This window comes from Panthera uncia (assembly GCF_023721935.1).
Source record: "Panthera uncia isolate 11264 chromosome D3 unlocalized genomic scaffold, Puncia_PCG_1.0 HiC_scaffold_8, whole genome shotgun sequence".
Taxonomy (NCBI): Eukaryota; Metazoa; Chordata; class Mammalia; order Carnivora; family Felidae; genus Panthera; species Panthera uncia.
In genome coordinates this window covers 65,333,879-65,353,621 of record NW_026057586.1, presented here as the reverse complement: position 1 = coordinate 65,353,621, position 19,743 = coordinate 65,333,879, and the positions used below count along the sequence as shown (strand labels likewise).

At 51.5% G+C, this 19,743-nt stretch overlaps 1 protein-coding gene across 1 annotated transcript in view; it reads right to left on the bottom strand.

Moving 5' to 3' along the window:
• Positions 1–19,743, bottom strand: part of KIAA1671 (KIAA1671 ortholog) — a 148,310-nt gene that overhangs the window by 121,211 nt on the left and 7,356 nt on the right. Inside the window, 3 exon segments of the mRNA XM_049620626.1 lie at positions 8,594–8,728; positions 15,633–17,615; positions 17,617–18,483. Of these exon segments, the coding sequence (XP_049476583.1) occupies positions 8,594–8,728; positions 15,633–17,615; positions 17,617–18,483 (2,985 nt within the window).

Sequence of the window (19,743 nt, the reverse complement as noted above, 5' to 3'; positions counted from 1 at the left end):
ATCAAAATTAAAAGCCCTTGTGCATCAACGAACACTATCGAGAAAGTGAAAAAAAAAAAAAACAGCTCACAGATGGGAGAAAATACTTGTAAACAATATCACTGATAAGGGACTGGTATCTAGAATATAGAAAGAGCCCCTACAACAAACTCAACAGCAACAAAAAATGAACAACCCAACTCCAAAATGGGCAGAAGAAGATACACGCACATGAAAAAATGCTCAACATCACTAGCTGTTACAGAAAAGCAAATCAAAACCACGATGAGATTCCACTCCATATCCACGAGGATGGCTTTTATCAAAAACACAGAATGGAAAACAACTAGTGTTGGTGAGGGTGGGGAGAAATTAGAACCCTTGTACCTTGCTGGTGGGAACGTGAAATGGTGCAGCGCTCTGGAAAACGGTTTTGGCATTTCCTCAAAGAGCTAAACAGACTTGCTTTATGACCTAGCAATCCCACTCCTGGGTACACACACCCAAAAGGACTGAAAGCTAGGACTCAAGCAGATATTTGCACACCCACGTTCACAGCACTACTCACAACAGCCTAGAGGTGGAAACAACTCAGGGGTCCACCAACAGACCAACGGATACCCAAAATGTGCTCTATACATATAATGGAATATTATCCCACCTTCAAAAGGAAGGAAATCAGGATGCCTGCTACAACAGGGATGAAGCTTGAAGACATTACGCTAAGTGAAATAAGCCAGACGCAAAAGGGTAAGTATTGCATGGCTCCCTTTATCTGCCTTATCTAGAACAGGCAAATTCACAGAGACAGGAGGTAGAACAGAGGGTGCAGGGGCTGCGGGAGGAGGAACAGGGGGTCAGTGTTCACCGGGGACATTGTTTCTGGGTGAGATGATGAAAAAATTCTGGAAACAGACAATGGTTATGGCTGCACGACACTGTGAATGTATTTAATGAAACTGAGTAATACATTTAAAATGGCTAAAAAGGTAAGCTTTATGTTATTTCCATACATTTAACCACAATAAGTTAATGTTTTTTGTTTTGTTTTGCTTTGTTCTTAATGGTCTTGTCCGGATTGTTGCAACAGGTTCCTACCTGGTATCCCAGCTTCCAGCTCACCCTCTCCAACCCCTTTTGAAACGTCCACTAGGGGGCGCTCTCTTTCCACTCCTCTGGGTCTCCAGCAGCCGCCTTCTGCCTCCTCTCCACCACTCTCCAGGTAACCGCCCCCCCTCGCAGCTCCTGGAAAACCCCCTGTTCTCCTATGCCTCTTGATGTACGCACGTGCCATTCCCCTCACCCGATTCCCTTCTTCTTAGCTAATTCCCTCCTCCATGGAGTCTGGCTCGGACTTTCTTCTGAATTCCTCCAGAAGGTATGATACCTCCCTCCTCTGCACTCACCAAAGCAGCCCGTGCTCACCCAAAACCAGTCTCGTTACAGTGGCCATCAAGGTGGTGTGACCTGACTCCTGCCAGCTCCCTCATTCCTCACTGTCCGCTCCAGTACCAATGCCATCAGCATCATTATTATCATTAGAATTAGTATTATCAGTTAATATTAGTAGTAGTAGGATTAGTATTATTAAACATGATAAGCCCCAGGATCTTTGCACTTGCCCTTTCCTCTGCCTGACACTTGCCCTGATTCTTCCACATGGCTAGGTGCTCCCCCTTCAAGTCTCAGCTCATGTCACCTCCTCAGAGAAGCCCTCCCTAACCCCCATTAGGAAATAATCCCCCAACCAGTCTTGACTCCCAACACCCTATTTTATTTTCTTCATAGCACTTGGTACTTGGTCTTTCTCTTTTGAGTCTGGCTCCTTGTTTAATGTCTGTCTTCTCACACTAAAGTATGAGCTCCAGGGGGAGTGTGTGTGGGGGGGTGGTGCCTGGGTGGCTCGTCGGTTAAGTGTCTGACTTCAGCTCAGGTCATGATCTCACAGTTCATGAGTTCAAGCCCCGCGTCGGGCTCTATGCTGACAGCTAAGAGCCTGAAGCCTGCCTTGGATTCTGTGTCTCCCTCTCTATGCCCCTCCCCTGCTCATGCTCTGTCTTTCTCTCTCTCAAAAATGAATAAACTTAAAAAGGAATTAAAGTATGGGCTCTGGGAGGGCAGGAGCCACCTATGTCTTGTTCACTGCTCTACCTGAAGAACGAAGAATGGTGTATGACACATAGTAGTAGGTGCTCAATAAATATCTCTTGAATGAATGAATGGGTGAATAAATGAATGACTAGTATTTATCATCCTGGATTATATAATCACTTGTTTATAGTCTATGAGTGTGAGCAATTTGAGGACAGAAATTAACTTACTCATTTTTATATCCTTAGAGATTTGTATATATAAATAACTGGGTAGAGGATGGATGGATGGATGGATGGATGGATAAGCAGATGAATGGGTGGGTGGAAGCTAGATAAGTGTATGAATACAAAATATACCCAATACAAAATCTTAGGCACAATTGGTCATTTGCATTTAAGACCTAGGAATAAGAAAATAAAAAATTAAAATTAAAAGAAAAAAAAAAAAGCCTTCTGGCCTGGCTGGTTTTAATCCAGAAAAGGAACTTTAACCAGCTGAGACATAAATTACTCAGCCTTCTCCAGTCCTTTCAACCCAGCAGTGACAGACAAGAAACAATTAACAAATGGAATTAGCCACAAGTCAGGATTCCTGAACCTCCTAGGGGCAGAGGGCGTCAACGAGTTTCTCACCGCTCAGCTCCACACTCACACTCCTAAAGCTGGCATGTGACCCTGAACTCACCCGGGCAGGGAGTGGCACTCTGGCCCCTGGACCAGTTACCACCCAAGCTGTCTCTTCCACCTCAGCCTTCCTTCCCTTCTCTGAGCCCTGCTCCCCAGCAGAATGGGGGCCTTGGAGGGCAGAACTGTGCCTTCCCATCCCAGAGGCCCAGTGACTAGCACACATCTCACGTCAACAACATATAGACCCTGGGCAGATTTTCTCTCTTGTCCCAAATCCTGACTTGGAGACCAAAGCTTCCTTGACGAGGACCTGAAAATCCCCATTTTTTTTCCTTCAGGCTGTGTATTAATGCTATTTCTCAAATAACCAATAGCCCTATTCCACTTGGCCACCTTCCATGATGGAGGCCAGAAGTCTTGAGCACTGACTGTCCCAGACTCTCTTGCTGCTAGCAGGGGCCATGTGACCTGTGACGTGTAAGTTAAAATCTTCTGGAGGGTGCTTTGGGAAAAGCCTTTGCTTTCTTTCAGACTCAGCCAGCACGGCCCTTCTGGCTTCCCACTTCCTCCTACCAGAGAGTGAACTTAATGCTTGGAAAAGTGGCAGCCACCATCTTGGGACCATGAGGCTCAAAGCATGAGGGAAACCCCAAGAGACTCTCAGAGATGCTGAGCCAAGCCAACAGCTGCCCACCTCTGAACATCTTGTTGTGTATGACAAATTAGCCCTTTCAATCAGGCCAGTGAGCCACAATCCTAAGGCTTTCCATTCGAATGGCATCAACACAGGCCCAACATCAAACATGGAAATGCCAAGCAACACATTACTGGGAGAAGAATCCACATCCTGGATTAAAAAGAGAAACAACACACACACACACACACACACACACACGCACACACAAAATCTTTACTCAAAGCTTGTTTTTCAAGCACAATCTTTGATGAGTTATTTCTAGCAGTTCACATATACTCTTTCATTTTGATTTTTTTTTTCCCTTCCCACTGGAATGCCTAGTCAACCAACTAAAATTCAAAGAGAATACCCAGCCCAAACCAACAATGTACCCACCAGGGGCCACTTCACAAGTCTCCGCTTACCTCACCTCGAGTTGACGGCCTTCACAACTCTCCGCATTAGAATCCCAAATGGTTTTTCCCTCCATTCTCCAGTCATGTTAATGAAGTTATCAGACTCAAGTGCTTTCAAAGCTTTCAGTGTTGTTCTGGCAGGTCTGGTTCAAAGAGGGCAGCATGGAGGCCAAGCTGCCAGGAGGTGGCGCCACCCCTCAGAAGCAAGCACCACAGTTTGCTCAGCAAGAGATGCAGGAAAAAGTCTGAACTTGGCATTAAAGCAACACGCTGGGGGTGTCCGGGAATGAAGCATCAAAGTGTAAAAGCCTCCATACCGTCTCCTGGACTCTAGATCACATTCAGTGCATAGAACAGCTTCACACCCCTGAACCTTTGCCCCAGCTGTTCCCTCCACGGGGTGGGGGGGAGGGGGGCGGGTAAACCACCTCTTCCCGGATCACACCCATCTGGCAAACACCTGTTCATCTTTCAAGACCTCAAACAAGTGTCCCTCCTTTGAACCTTGAACAAATTAAAGGGAGGAATGCCGGGAAGGCCCATGGCACGGTGCCGGGCACATAGTAAGTGCTCAATGAACAGGAGCGTTTAGAACCCACTGCAAGTGTTTATCTACCTTCTTATTTATCTGTGTCTCGTTTGTAACTGTAGCCCAATGCCCAGCACAGCACCAAGGACATGTAGATAAATATTTGTCAAGGGGCACCCAGGGAGCTCAGTCGGTTGAGCGTCCGACTCTCAATGTCGGCTCAGGTCATGATCGCGCGGCTTTGTGGCTTTGAGCCCCGCGATCGGGCTCTGCGCTGGGGAGCCTGCTTGCGATTCTGTCTCCCTCTCTCTCTGCCCCTTCCCCACTTGTGCTGTCTCTGTCTCTCTCAAAACAAGTAAATAGAATTTTTTACAAAATTGTCAGAAGTAAGACTGAGACCACCCCCCAACATTCCGCCTCGGCCAAACTGGTCTATTCACTCTTTCCCAAACATGCCTCCTCCATCACCCCACCTCCATACCTCCATATGCAATTCCTCCTTCCTTAGTGTCCTTCCTCTCCTCCTCCTCCAACTAACTAGACCCTCCTAGGCTACCTGCAGGTCCCACTGAAGTGTAGCCCCAGGAAGCTGGGAGAATCTCCAGGGCCTGGCACACAGTGGGCCCGTGAGAGAAGGAGCCCGCAAATGCTGGCCCAGAGTTTGGAGATTTGGGAGAACATTCTCAAGGTCAACAGAGGCCCGCCACCTGCCCCATTACAGGGAACCCCCACAGCTGGTGGATGTGTACCTTCAGTCACGGGAGAGGCCTCTGGGGCAAACTGTGACCCAAGGCCATGGTCCACAACCGAGTCACTGTGCTTTAGGACACCTGCCTGAGTGCAGACCAAAGGCTCACTTTCTGGGGAAAGGAGGGCATGACCATCCACGGAAGGGTGAGGGACGAGGCCCGGCACAGGGCTCGGATTTGCCACAAGGACCCAACGTCCTACTAAGTATAGCCCTGGAAGCAAGAGGGGAGCACTGGCCAGGGAGTCCAGAAACAGGGTCTATAGTCCCAGCTCTGTCCTGGCTGCAGCGGGGCCCTCCCTGAACAAGACATCTCCCCTTGCTTGGCCTCAGTTTCCTCAACAGCAGAGAAACTTCTAGATTGGGGACGCCTTCCTGTTCCATCGAGTAGCCCTTCAAGAGAAGGTAGAGGAAAAAGAAACTGATGGCAAATAATAATTAACGATAGAGTAACAGCAGGTGACATTTATCAGGTAGTTCCTCTCCACCCAGCACTGTGCTCAGTGCTTTATGAACATCTTGGCATCACAGCTCCAACCTGGCAGACGTACTTAATGGCTCCGGGCCTCAGTTTTCCCATCTGTCAAATGGGGATAATACTAGTAACTATACCACGCATTAAGCACCGTAACTTATTAGGCATTATTATTACCATGATTCCCAAAAGAGAGGCCCCGAGTGGTAAACTCACTTGCCCACTGCCTCGATCAAGAGCCAGGGCCACACTGGTCTATCAGTGCTCAGGGCTGTGTGTCAGCCAGGTGGGGGCGGGGCTGTACAGATTAGCGGGGCATCAGGCCGGGCAAGTTCCAGGCACCCTCCAGAGGGCGGCCGCAGCAGAACAGCTGGCGGCCAACCCCGGGCTGAACAAGTATCACATTCTCACCCCCAGGGCCAAGGTTGTCTTTGCTCCCTTGTGAGTGAAGGCACCAAGTGTTGCAGGCCCAGAGAGGGGCTGGCAGGGGTTGGTAGCAGGCCAAAGACACCGTCCCGGGGCAGACAGGGCCCAGGTCAGAGGCTGGAAGCAGAAGAGGCCTAGTCTCCATCCCGGCTCCCTCATATGTTAACTGTGTGGCCTTGGGCAAGCGACTTGACCTCTCTGGGCCTCAGCTCCCTCCTCTGCTAAATGGGATTCATACTCCCCACCATGGGGGGTAGAATTGGGATGGACAAGGCCCGAGACCAGGCTCAAAACATGGAGAACCCAAACTGGAAACCCGCAGCCCGGCGTCAGTAATCAAGAGTGACCAGAACTATAGACAACGTTTATGGGGGGACCCCCTCAGGCACCTCAGGAAATACAACATGCAGGTCTGACAACTTGCAGAGAAGTAAGGGCGGCCAGCAGGGCCGAGGGCTCAGGACCCCAGTCCTCACCTGGAGGGTCACCCTGACTAAGTCCGGCCTGCTCTCTGGGCCTCAGTTTCCCCTCTTACAATGAGAGAGCTGAAAAAAGGGGGGAGGGGAGGGGAAGGGGGAGAATGAAGGAAAAGCTGTCACTGCAGCCCTGGTATTCATTGAGGATCAATTCCTCTGAGTGCTGAGCGATCTCATTACAGCTCACAAAAATGTTCCTGAGGTCAGATAGGACCATCCTCGTTTTACAGAAGAAAAAACTGAGGCACAATGAGGTCCGTCAGATCACTTGCCCAAGGTCACACAGTGACAGAGCCGGAAGTGGAGCCCACTTCTCAGCCTCCAGTGCCCAATGCTGAGGTCCTCGGAGTGAGGCTTTTGGAGCCATCAGAAAGTGAGCTGAACACCACCACCCCCTGGTGGCCACTCCCTGGAATTGCAGGTGTGAGTCCTCAAAGCAGAGACATGAGGTCTGAGGCCCCCACCCTGCCCACCCGCCTCTGAGGAGAGGAAATCAAGCAGGCTGCAACGGGGCAGAGGCCTCGGGGAGCCACAAGGAGAGAGCCAAGGCAAGCCACCTGAGGACTCCAAGGACAAAGGCTCCTCAATGACAGAGAGTGGAAGAGGGGAAGCCAGGCCACCAGGGAAGATGCCAGCAAGCAGAGACTATAAAAAGATAGGCCTTAAATGCTTTTCTCTCCATAACCTCTGTTTGGCTTACACACACGAAAGTTCAAGTACAATCAGATAAGCTGAGTCGGTGCCACCGGAGAGGCAATGAGAAAAGGGTAAGGAAGAAATCATTGGAAGGGAACATTTAACAAAAACACCAGGCGGTTTCAAATGTACACAGGTCTATGGCTGGGATCTGAACACCCAAGCTTTCTGGGGCTGCTCAGCAGACGTTAGCTGAGGTCTGAGCGTGAGCTCCCGCTCTGACATATAGTCAGCCCCCCTGACTCTGGTATAGACATTCTCCCATCAAGAACCCTGCGGGGGGCATCCTTCTTCACCACGAGCTGCAGAGGACGAACCCGAAGTTCAGGGAAGAGTGACTTCTTGCCCATGACCATAAAGCCAGAAGGGATGGAACCTGGGATTTAAATCCTGGAGCTTCCCATATCTCCAAGACCCGAGACCAGGCACAAGTGTCCTTGAAATACACAGAGCTTGTGATCCAAATGACCTTGTGAGCAGAACTGGGGTTGCCTCATTAAAGAAATACCTATCTTGGGGCGCCTGGGTGGCTCAGTCGGTTGAGCGGCCGACTTCGGCTCAGGTCATGATCTCGCGGTCCGTGAGTCCGAGCCCTGCGTCGGGCTCTGTGCTGACAGCTCGGAGCCTAGAGCCTGTTTCCGATTCTGTGTCTCCCTCTCTCTGACCCTTCCCTGTTCATGCTCTGTCTCTCCCTGTTTCAAAAATAAATAAAACGTTAAAAAAAAAAAAAAAAAAGAAATACCTATCTTAACAAGTGAGGAAACAGGCTAAGAGAGAGGGAGAGTGCTGGCCCAAAGAAACAGACTCAGTGACAGGCAAAGAGAGACTCGAAAACCAGAGTAATAATAACAATGGTAACCATAACACTCATTAAAGTGTGACTGTGTCCCCATGACCATGCCAAACGCTCCCTGCACCATCTTCTCTGAGCCCCCATGGCAGCCCTGTGCAGTAGATGCTGTTATTATCCCCATTTCACAGATGAAGAAACTGAGGCCAAACACCCGTCTGCACGCAGAGCTAGGATTTGAGCCCTGGTGACCTGGCTCCAGGACCAGCCTGGTTAAATTAACGGCGCAAAAGAAACAGAAATCATGATCTTGTTTTCCAGGGAAAGAAGCCAATTGCTGAAAGAGACTGAGAGGGGCGGTGTTGGGACTCGAACCCAGAACCTCAAGGCCCCATGGCCTGTTCTCTTATCTGCTCCACGCCAGGCACAAGATACCTCTCTGCATTGGGCTGGAAACCCAAGACGAGCAAAGGCTTCCTGGCAGAGGCACCAAACACCCTCCACGTCGAGAACCATGACCAACATCAGATTCCGGGACAGCCACCTGTCCCTCCGCGACCCCCTCAGGCCCCCAGGCCAGCCATGACTGTCCATACAACCACAGTCCCAGCGGTGTCCCACCCCCTCACGAGTTCCAGTCTGGCCGCACCAGCGTCACTCACCACAAAAGGCCCGCTCCTCCTGTCTTTGCAGAAACTGTGACTTCTCCGGGGTCCCGAGGCTGCAGGGGACACCTGCCAGAGTAGCTGCTCACTGTCCTGCGGGGCATCCTCCCTCTCTGGGTCTTGTGGCAGCACCTGAGACATAGAACACAGGCAAAGGATTTTCCTGGGGCTTTCGCATTTACAGAACAAATCTGTCATGGTGAGAAACTCCATTCTGTACCTAAAAGAGCAAAACGAAAACTAAAGCCCACCCCACAACGGTCTGCCTTGATGATGGGAGGTAATCTACGGGGTCTGGGTTCAGCCCAGTCTCGGCCACTTAATAACTGTGTGACCTCAGGTCAGTGCCTTCACCTCTCTGAGCCTTGACCATGTGGGGTAAGACCCATAATAAGAGTGTTCGGCTTCTAGGCTCAGGGGAGAACCAAGTGAGAGCAGCGCACGCAAAGTCAGTGACACAGTGCTGCCACCAGGCGGCAGTGTGCCCAACGAGTCCTGGGCACCTGGCTGGCTTCAGGCTCATCTCTCCCCATGCCCGGCAAGTGGGGAGCCCTCCATAAATGTCAGCCAGCCCTACAATCTCTGCACAGACAAGGATAGGAAGGCGCAGAGAGGGAAGACATCTGCTTAAGAACACACAACATGAGTGAAGAACAAGGCTGGATTTTGGATCCCTTGCCTCACAGCCTCTTTTTGAAACCCTCTGTGTTTCCTCCTACCTCCCTTCCTGATCCTTCTCAGGCTCCCCGCATCTCAGAGGGATGTCCACTCACCTAGGGCCAGCCCCAGAGCTTTCTCTTTCCCTGTTTCATTATTCCCTCAGGGATCTCTCATAAAACCCCCTGGCTTTAAATAAATCCCAAGCGTACACAGACAACTCCAGATTTTGTCTGTCCACTTTGGGACCCCACAACATCTCCCTGCACCGGTCACACTCATCTCTGACTCCACATGCCCCAAACAGATCCTCCCCTTTCCTTCCCTCCAAAACTGCTCCTCCCCTGCCCTGTCCATCACCCAGCCGTGCCAGCTAAGACCCTCAGGTCGCCCTCCAGTCTCTTGCTTCTGTCTACCTCATCAACGAAGCAGAGACTCTGCCTTCGAAACACGCTTCAAACCGCACATCATAAACCAAAATCAACTCAAAATAGATCAAAGACCTCAAGGCCAGAGCAAAACCTAGAAAACTCTCAGAAGAAAATAGGGGCGTAAATGTTCACGGCCTCGGATGAGGCAATGGTTTCTCAGATATGGCATCAAAAGCACAAGTGTACCAAGGAAAAATAGATTGGAGCTCACCAAAATGAAAAACTTTTGTGCTTCAAAAGGCACCATCAAGAAAGTGAAAAATAAAATAAAACCCACACAATGGGAGAAAAATTTCTGCAAATCACAGGTCTGTGAAGGCAGTTGGGTCCAGGATATATAAAGAGCAATTACAAATCAATAATAAAAGAGAACAATAACCCAACTTAAAAAATGGACAAAGAAGGGATACACATGGTCAAACAGGCACATGAAACGATGTGCCATTGAAAATGCAAATCCAAACCACGATGATACCTTTATACCCGGTAGGATGGCTGAACCAAAGAGACAGTAATTGTTGGCGAGGACGTAGAGAAATCAGCCTTCATGCACTGCTGACACAATGTGCAATGGTGAGATGATCTTGGGAATCAGTGGCTCCCTTATGCTCTGGCTCCTGCCCCCTGTGCCCACTGGCACCCTTCCAGCATCCACGGGACCGGCTCATCCACATGATGGCCATCACTCAGGTCCCCTTCCCTGGGGATCTTCTCCTGGCCACCCTCTTAGAGTCACCTCCCCATCGCCTCTTTTTCTATCTCCCCAGGACTTAGCACTCTCACTCACTTGAGGTCTGCTTGCCCCCCCAGACCTGAGCCATCCATGGGCACATTCTGCGATTATGGAGATGTTCTCTATTTGGGCTGTACGATAACAGTCGCCCTGAGCCACCTGTGGCTTTTGAGCACTTGAACATGGCTCAAGTGGGACTGAGAAGCTGAATTTTTAAAGTTATTTAAACTGATTTACATTTAAATGGCCACATGTGACTGGTGGCTGCCTTATTGTGTGACACAGCCTGATACAGTGGGCTGGTCCCTCCAGCAGCCGTGGTGCCTAGATCACGGCCTGGCTCAGGGCTAGTGCATTTATTAAATGTAGTAAATGAGCGGAGGTCTGGAGGCGCTTCTTCCAGATTCCGTCAACCCTCCTTCACATCAGGCCCTGGGCCGCGGTCTTGACCACACATTATTTCATGATAAATCTCCAACAAACCACGAAGCAGGCAGGATTCGCATTCCACAGATGAGGAAATTTAGGCTCAGAGAGGTCTGGCGAGATGCCCAGAGTCACACAGCTAATAAATAACGACGCTAGGGCCTGATCTCGAGTCTGCCCGAGAGGCAGTCCGGGGCCGCCTCCAGGGGGAAATCAAATCATAGACGTACAAATGGTTCACCTCGCTAATAGAGAACTCCAATAACTCGATGAGAAAAGGGCCATGGTCCAAAAGAAAAGTGGGCGGGACTTGAGCAAGCAGGTCACAGGAAGGAAATACAAGGAGCCTCATCCATGTGACAACAGGTGGGGCGCTCATCAGGGGCAGGAGATCCAGAAGTCTGGTAACACACCCGGCTGGTCAGGCTGAGGGGACGTGGGGCCCTGCCCCTGCTGGCAAGGCTATCTGTAAAAGGGCATAGCCCCGGACGACACAGGGCACTTTGGCGCAATCCCGCAAGATTACAACTGCATTCACCTTCAGACTATCGCCATTCTCAACCCACGGGCAAACCTGCATGTGTGCAAAAGTGACATCTGCCCGTGGTTTGTAAATAGCCAAAGATCAGAAATATCGCCCTGTCTACCATATGGCAATCGAAAAGAATGAGGACACCCTCTATGGGCTGAATCCAAACGCTCCCAAGGACACTCACACAGGGGGAACAAAAAAGGAAGAGTCAAATCTAACAAGGGTGGGCCCCACCACAGAGATTCCAACCAGTCTGGTCCAGGGTGAGGCCCCTGCATCGCTCTCTTTTAGGGCTGCCTGGGTTACTCCCATGTGCACCCAAAGTTCCAACCACCTGGAGAGAATGCGCTCTTTGACGGAGAAAAAAACCAGAGGCAAAATTAGGAATATGTGTTCATGTTTGCTTGTATTTTCAGAAAGAGACGCTGTATGAATTCGGACCAAAAAAGAATCTAAGTGGTCAAGGGATGGGGGGAATGCAGAGGATTTATACTCCATGCCTTCAAGTATTTTTGGAGCCTCTGGAAAAGGTTCTCTCTTTTGAAATGAAAATAAATCATTTAATTAAATGGAACACTGCAATCGGGCCTGGGACAAAGTTATGTATGTGGATAGCGGGGCCTGGGTGGCTCAGTCAGTTAAGCGTCCGATTTCAGCTCAGGTCAGGATCTCACAGCTGGCGAGTTCGAGCCCTACATCGGGCTCTGTGCTGACAGCTCAGGGCCTGGAGCCTGTTTCCAATTCTGTGTCTCCCTCTCTCTCTGCCCCTCCCCTGTTCTCCCTCTGTCTCTGTCTCTGTCTCTCCCTCTCAAAAAAATTAAACATTGGGGTGCCTGAGTGGGTCAGTCTTTTAAGCATCTGACTTTGGCTCAGGTCACGATCTCAGGGTTGGTGGGTTCAAGCCCCCCATCGGGCTCTGTGCTGACAGCTCAGAGCCTGGAGCCTGCTTTGGATTCTGTGTCTCCCTCTCTCTCTGCCCTCCCCCACTCATGCTCTGTCTCTCAAAAATAAATAAACATTTTAAAAAATTAAAAAAAAAAAAAATTTTTTGTATAAAAAAAAAAAAAAAAAAAAGCTTAGTCTTGAGGAGCCTGGGTGGCTCAGTCTGCTAAGCGTCTGACTCTTGATTTCAGCTCAGGTCATGATCTCACGGTTTGTGGGTTTGAACCCTGCATCAGGCTTCTTTTTTTTTTTTTTTTTCCTTAAAAAAAAAAAAGCAAGTTGTAAGATTTCCTGTAGAATATTACCATGTTTCTGTAAAAGAGTATGCTATACCTGTGTCTGTATCTGACGGGGGCTTCCTTACCCACGGAGTGACGCACACTAAGGGGCTGGATGAGCCTCGGGTACAGGCAGGGGACAATCTGCACTGAAGCCAGGAGAAAACTCTTCCCTGGTTGTGACAAAGAAAATGTTGGGGTGCCTGGGTGGTTCAGTCAGTTGAGCATCCTAGACTCTTGACTTTGGCTCGGTTTGTGATCTCATGGTTTACGGGCTCGAGCCCCACATCAGGCTCTGCAGTGACAGGGCAAAGCCTGCTTGGGATTCTCTCTCCCTCTCTCTTTGCCCTCCTCTTGCTCTCTCTCTCTCTCACTCTCAAAAATAAATAAATAAACGTTTAGAAAGGGAGGGAGGGACGGAGGGAGGGAGGGAGGACGGAAGGAAGGAAGGAAGGAAGGAAGGAAGGAAGGAAGGAAGGAAGGAAGGAAGAAAATGTCCTACACTTTGCCAAACGTGCCGTAAGGGCAAAACTGCCTGTAGCTGAGAACCACTGACAGGTCTGGAAGGCTGTGCCCCAGACCCATCATCTAGGGGAGCTTTTCCTTCTGAACTGTATGTTTCCACCACACGGTTCAGTTTCACACAAGCGTTCACTCCTTTTGCAATAAGGAAAAATACAACAGCTACAAATAAAGATACATACCATGGACAAGCAGCTCTGTGGTGTTTAGGAAAAGCCACAACATATCAAACATGGTGACCGTGGTTGCATCTTGGCGTGGGGGGGGCGGGGACAGGAAGGGGGCTCAAGGGGTATGCTTTTTTATTCGCTCAGGTAAGGTCTGAATTTTCAACAACCAACACCTTGTCCTTCTGTATTGCTTCCATTTATTTTTTCAAGATCAAGAACCAGCGATGGTCGGGCATGAGGGAAGGGAAACAGGGAGCTGGTCCAAGGCCTCCCAATCCCTCAGTGAGAAAACAGATCCCCTGACAACGAGCACTCGTGGGGCCTGCGCACCCCGGGTGGGCGTCCAAGGCCGGGCCGGGGCCCCCCTCCCCACAACGCCCCGCCTCTCCCGCTGCCGCCAGGCCCCGAGCAAGGTGCTGGCAAAAGGACCAGGTGTCACCTTTCCTTGCCCCCTCCCCTCTCCTGCTGTTCCCACAATAACAGCCTCGTGAAACCCTCCTCGGGCAGCGCATCCGCACAACCCACGGGCCGGTCCTGTGCCCACGCCCACCGGGGGCCCGGCCAGTGCGGTCTCTCCATTTCTACCAGCAGGGCTGCTGGGCAGAAACTTCGGTCACCTCCGCGGAGGAGTGTGCTTTACACACAGCTGGTGAGCGGCACAGAGGAGTCTGAACGTGGTAACTGGAAAACCCCGGTCAACTCCGTGGGTCGGGGGGATGGTGACACTATCCCACTCTTTTCGTGTCTACAACATCCCTTCCCAGGCGGGACCCTCTGCTTTCTTTTCTACAGATGAGGAAACTGAGGCTCGGGTGCCTCAGGGAAAGGGTTTGCCCTTCGTCACTCGGTCCGGGTGGCAGATGTGGGACTTGGGTGCCAGTTGGCTGACGGCACAGCATATGAGTGGCAGTGCAGGGACCAAGGTTCCGCACTGCTCCCAGAGCTTGCCATGTCTGGTCCCCACCTCCAAACCTTTGCGCGTGCTGTGCTTCTGCTGTGAATGCCCTCACCCCCCGAACCAGCCCATCCAAACTCATAACCACCCCCCAGCATGGGCTCCGGCCAGCACCTCCTCCAGGATGCCTTCCCGGGCCTCTTCTCCAGCACCTCACCTCCGCGCCTGATCATTTCCTGGCCGTGGGTCACCGTGTCCCATCTCCCCGCAGAGATCATAAGCTTCCCGAAGGCAGGCTCCATGCCTCAGATTTCTTCCCCACCTTCAAGATTCCTCATTTACCACCGAGTAGCCTACGTGAAAGCTTGGGTATCAAGCCAGACCTGGGTTCAAATACTAGCTTTGCCACTTGGTGCTGTGTGACCTGAGACACGTTACTTAACTTCTCTGAGCCTGGGCTTTTTCAAGGGTACAAGACGATTGCACCCGCAGCAGACGTTGTGGGCGCCCAGCCCTGCGCTCAAGGACCTGCCGATGGCAATGGGGTCCTGCCGTGTGGGGAGTTTTCTCTCCCCCACTGAGCATGGCACCAGACAGAATGGAAGAGTCTGAATGCTGAGAGTCCCAGAAACAGCCCCCAGTGAGGACAGAAGGGAAATGGAAAATATATATGCCAGGTTCCTTGCTTCTTGGACAGGACAACTCAGGGGTGATCTATGCTACTGCTCCAACGAGAATGAGCCTCAGATACCCACAGGGGCACTTTTAACACCTGCCTCACTTCTCCACTGGGGATCCCAGCGGGGAATCACCTCCTCAAACAGCTACTTGCAAAGGCCTGCCTCTGTGGAAACTCCAACTGTCCCACAAAAGAGGGATTGTCATGAGACTCACCTAAGATCGCTCACTCACTCGGGGCGCCTGGGTGGCTCAGTCGGTGAGGCATCTGACTCTGGATTTCGCCTCAGGCCACGATCCCAAGGTTTGTGAGATCGAGCCCTGTGTAGGGCACTGTGCTGATGACTGGGAGCCCGCTTGGGATTCTCTCTCCCTCTCTTTCTGCCCGTCCCCCACTCTGCTCACCCTCTCTCTCTCAAAATAAATAATTAAACATTGAAACAGCCAGTATTCCCTGAATGCTCACAAAATGTCATGCATGATGCTGAATATGCAGGACACGACAATGAACTTGATGACAACACACAGGAACGGACAGAGGGTGCTCAATAAATGATACCGATCATCACCATCATTCTAGGCCAGAGGTTTCAAACTGGTGGCCCCGTGGACTAAATGGAGGCATCGCGTGTCAAGAACTGGCCGGAACTGAGCTCTCTATTTGCCACAATCCCCGCCACTCATGTACATACCCACCTGGCCCATGTCGCATGGGATTTTGAGCCCCCCCTGGCCTGTGTTTAATCAACACCTTACAAAACTGACCACTCACCTTCTGAGGGTCTCGAGTCCCCGACTCTCGCCGACAGAGCCCCATTTTGGTCTCCTTGACCTCAGAACTGTCTCCGGGGAGGCTGGACCTCCCCTGGGGCTGCTCTCGTCTCCTCTCTCTGGCTTCCTGCATGGCAGACAGGCCCTCTCGGATTTTGGCAGGCGGACCCTTCTCCGAATAGGCTCTCTTGACATCCAGCTGTGACCTGTCACGGTCGTAAGGGTGATCACCCCACTGGAACACACTGGCCTCCTCTTCCGTCCTGATGGATTTCCTCGGGGTCCCTCTCTTCTGGTGAGCAGGGGACGACTTGGGCAACACGCTGGCCCCACTGCCCAGATCCTCCCAGGTCGGGGGCTTTGACTCGGCTGGGTAATTTGAATACTTTGCACCTTGATGTTTACTAGCAAAGGCCCTTCTGTCATCCTCGGGGATTCCTGAGACTTTTCTCCTGGGACCAGTGGGGCCTGAAGAAACCCCTGGATATTTTTCAGAAGGAGCTGAGAGTGGCAGAGCCCACAGAGGAGAGCTGGATTTGGTGTTTGTGGTTGCCCCCAGGGTCTCTGCCCGCGGCTTGCCAGGGTCAGGAGCGGAACTGTGGTTTGCTTCGGTGAAACCTGCTTGTCTCTGGAGACCCTCGGCTTCGGGCCTCTCCTTCCAGCTCCTCCTTCTTGGTTCCACCCTGCCTAGATGGCCTGGCCTCTCCTGAGTCGAGCCACTGGGCACCGAGGGTGCCCCCTCCAGGGGTTCCTCCACCTCCTGCTTCTTGTACTCTGCCATCAGGGCGTCAATGTCAAGAACACTGGATCTGTAGCCATCTCTGATTTTACCCGGGACCCTTGCACTGACCACCTCAGTGCCCCTTCTGGCGAGGAGATCGTTGGCTTCTGGGTGACTTTTGGAAGCCGGGGGCGTTTTGGGAGTGCCGCTGGGGGACGTCTTGGTCCCACAATCCTTCCAACTGTTCTGAAAACCGGTGCCATCTTCTGGTCCCCGATGACTCCATGAGGCGTCGGCATCCGTGATTCTTTCACCAGAAGGATCCAGAATCCTGTCTCCAAGAGGTGACAGACGGTCTGTTGGCTTCAGAGGCTTTGAAAAGCTTGTGTGGTCGTGCTCTCTGCCCTTAGTCCAGTTTTTACTGCCCTTGCTCTCCAGTGGCCCTTCATGGTGAAGAGAAGCCAAGGTAGGTGTTCGAGGATGAGGAGATGGAGGCGGTGCTGGTTTTCTAGAATGTTCCGTCAAGTTTTCGGGCCCTGACTTAACAGTACTTTTTGCTTTTTGAGTATCAGGAATCTGATATGTCACTGCAAAAAACGTCGCCTTGGGTTCCAGAGAGGACCGTTGCTTCACCGCTGGGCGAGTCTGGTCCTGTGAAGCACTTGGGTTCTCCTCCTGGGCCTCCATCCTGTTGTGGGAGAGCTGGGGTTTTCTTAAGGCACTGACGGTGGGGCTCAAACGGTCTGTTCGCCTCTGCTCCATCTTCGAGGTGTTTTCTGGGGCCAGGAAGCTGAACTCCTCAAACTTCACGTCGTGCGGTAATGTCCGCCGTCGCCACCTCTCGAATCTCTGGTCCGCGGGACCTGCCTTCCGCATCTTGACTTCAGGCTCTGGTGCCTGGGCTGGCCTGGGTTCACCCTCATCGGAAGCCACAGTGAGGGGCCCTCTCTGCACAAGCGCTTCTGGATGTGGTCGGGCTCGGAAGTCGGAGGGCTCGTCCTTAGCCAGACAGAGAGGATCCAGAGGGCACCCCCGGGGGGGACCCCTTTCTCCCGCTGAGCTGCAGCCTCCTGACTTGTTTCTGGGCCCAGCGGGCCCCTCGTGCGGGGCCTCCCAGACGGCCACCTGGATGGCCCTCCCAGAGGGGACTTCGGAGCCGCACGACCTGGCTGAGCGCTCGCTGTTGGCCCCGGGGCTCAGTTCCGAGCCTTTCTCTTCACTGGCCACCACGGTAGCTTTATGCCAGTTCAAGGTCGCCCCCCCCTGTCCATTTGGGTGACAGGCAATTGCCCCCAAACGTGTCCTTTGGCTCCCGGAAGTCAGGCCTTGGCTCACTGACCTCATGAGTCCCTTGAGCTTCCCAAATCAAACTGGCCCTGTGGATGGACCCCGCCTGACCTTCCAGCCTGCACTCTGGCTCTGCAGGGGTGACCTCACGGGACTGCTGCCTCCCCTTTGGTGACAGCCGAGACCTGCCACTTCTCAGGGTCATGGCTCTTTCCTCCAACGCCACGGAGACGGCCTCACTGTGCGCACACTTGCCCACTGTGTGCATCATGTCATACTTGGGCTCGACCCTCTGGGATGAGGGAGGGTTTTCAGCACGTTGGAGGAAGGGGTACTTATTGTGTTTTTCGTCCAAAGGGTATTCTTCCGGGAAGGGCACGTGACACTGTATGGGTTCACCATTTGAAACAACAGTCTGTCCCCATTTCTCTGCATCAGGATTTTCGAACCCTCTGGAGCTCTGTTTCTTGAGGGCTGTCTTTTCAGGCAGGTCCTTCCCCAGCCATGAGCTTCTCTCGCGCCTGGGTCTGAACTCTGAGACACTGGCATCAGCCACATCTCTGGGGGCCATGGCCGAGGGAAAGTGTCCTGACTGGTCAGCCACTGTGTGTCTCTCCACGTGATGCTCAAACACCGTGGCCCACACGGTCTGGAAGCTTCCATCATCTTCTGGAGTGCTGTCAGAACGGCTCAGAGCCCCCACCGAGCTCTCACCCCGATGGTTGCCAGGGACTTGGTTAGGACTGTCCTTCCACTCTGTCTGCCTCGACTTCTCTCGGAGTGTTCCAGGCTTCCAGGAGCTTCTCAGGACGGATGCTCTATCCACAACATGCCCTTCCTTTTGCTGAAAAAAAAAAAGAAAATAAAAGAAACAATGCAACTGACGTTAAGGGACTTTGAAAGGGAAAGGAAGAGGTGGGTGATTAACACAGCTGCTTTTAAAATCACAACAGGGGCACCTGGGTGGCTCAGTAGGTTAAGCGTCCGACTTCGGCTCAGGTCATGATCTCATAGTTCATAGGTTGGAGCCCCACGTCGGGCTCTGTCCTGTCAGCTTGCAGCCTGGAGCCTGCCTCGGGTTCTGTGTCTCCCTCTCTCTCTCTGCCCCTCCCCCACTGGTGCTCTTTCTGTCTCTGTCTCAAAGATAAATAAATGCTTAAAAAAAAAAACACACAAAAAAAATACTATTTAAAAAATAAAAATACATAAAATCACAACAGTGAGATGCCATAAAATGTTAAAGACTCAACACACCCAGTGAGGGTGAGGATGTGGGAAAATGGACACTCTTGGAAACTGTTGGCAAGAACATAAAAATGTTCAAATGCGCGTTTCCTTTAATCTGGCCAATTTCCTGCCAAGACTCTTTCTTGGCTCGGGTGCCCAAGTCGGCGTCAATGAGAAGGCTCAGGGAGCACCACTTGAGGAAACAAAACCAACACAGAAACAACCTAGGTACCCATCTGTAGGGCACGAGCTTTGACCTAATGCAGACAATGAAATGCCACAGGGCACTTGACTCCACAGAAGGGGGTGGGTCCCGATGTCATCTCTAACAACACACAAAACACTGTTGTGTGGGCAGGAGAAAAGCAGACTGCAGACAGTGTATTTCTAAAACGATTCCATTTTTTAAACAACTGCATGTGTATGTGTATATACAGGTAGATAAACAAGGGAGAAGAAAGTTCATCAGTGAGTAAGGGCATCAGAGCAGGAGAAAGGAATGAGGAGAACATCGTTTTTTCCTCTTACACACCTCAGTTCTGTTCGATTTTATAACAGGCGTGTGTGAATTAGCCATTTCTTAACCTTTTTTTGTTGTGAGAAGTAAGTCTACTTCAGGGCTCCTGGGTGGCTCAGTCGGATGAGCATCTGACTCTTGATTTTGGCTCAGGTCATGATCTCAGGGTCATGGGATGGAGCCCTTTGTCGGGCTCCACACTAAGCATGGAGCCTGCTTAAGATTCTCTCTCTCTCTCTCTCTCTCTCTCTCTCTCTCTCTCCCTCTCCCTCTGCCCCTATCCTCGCTTGCACTTTATGTCTCTCTAAAATACAATGAAATGAAATGAAATGAAATGAAATGAAATGAAATGAAATGAAA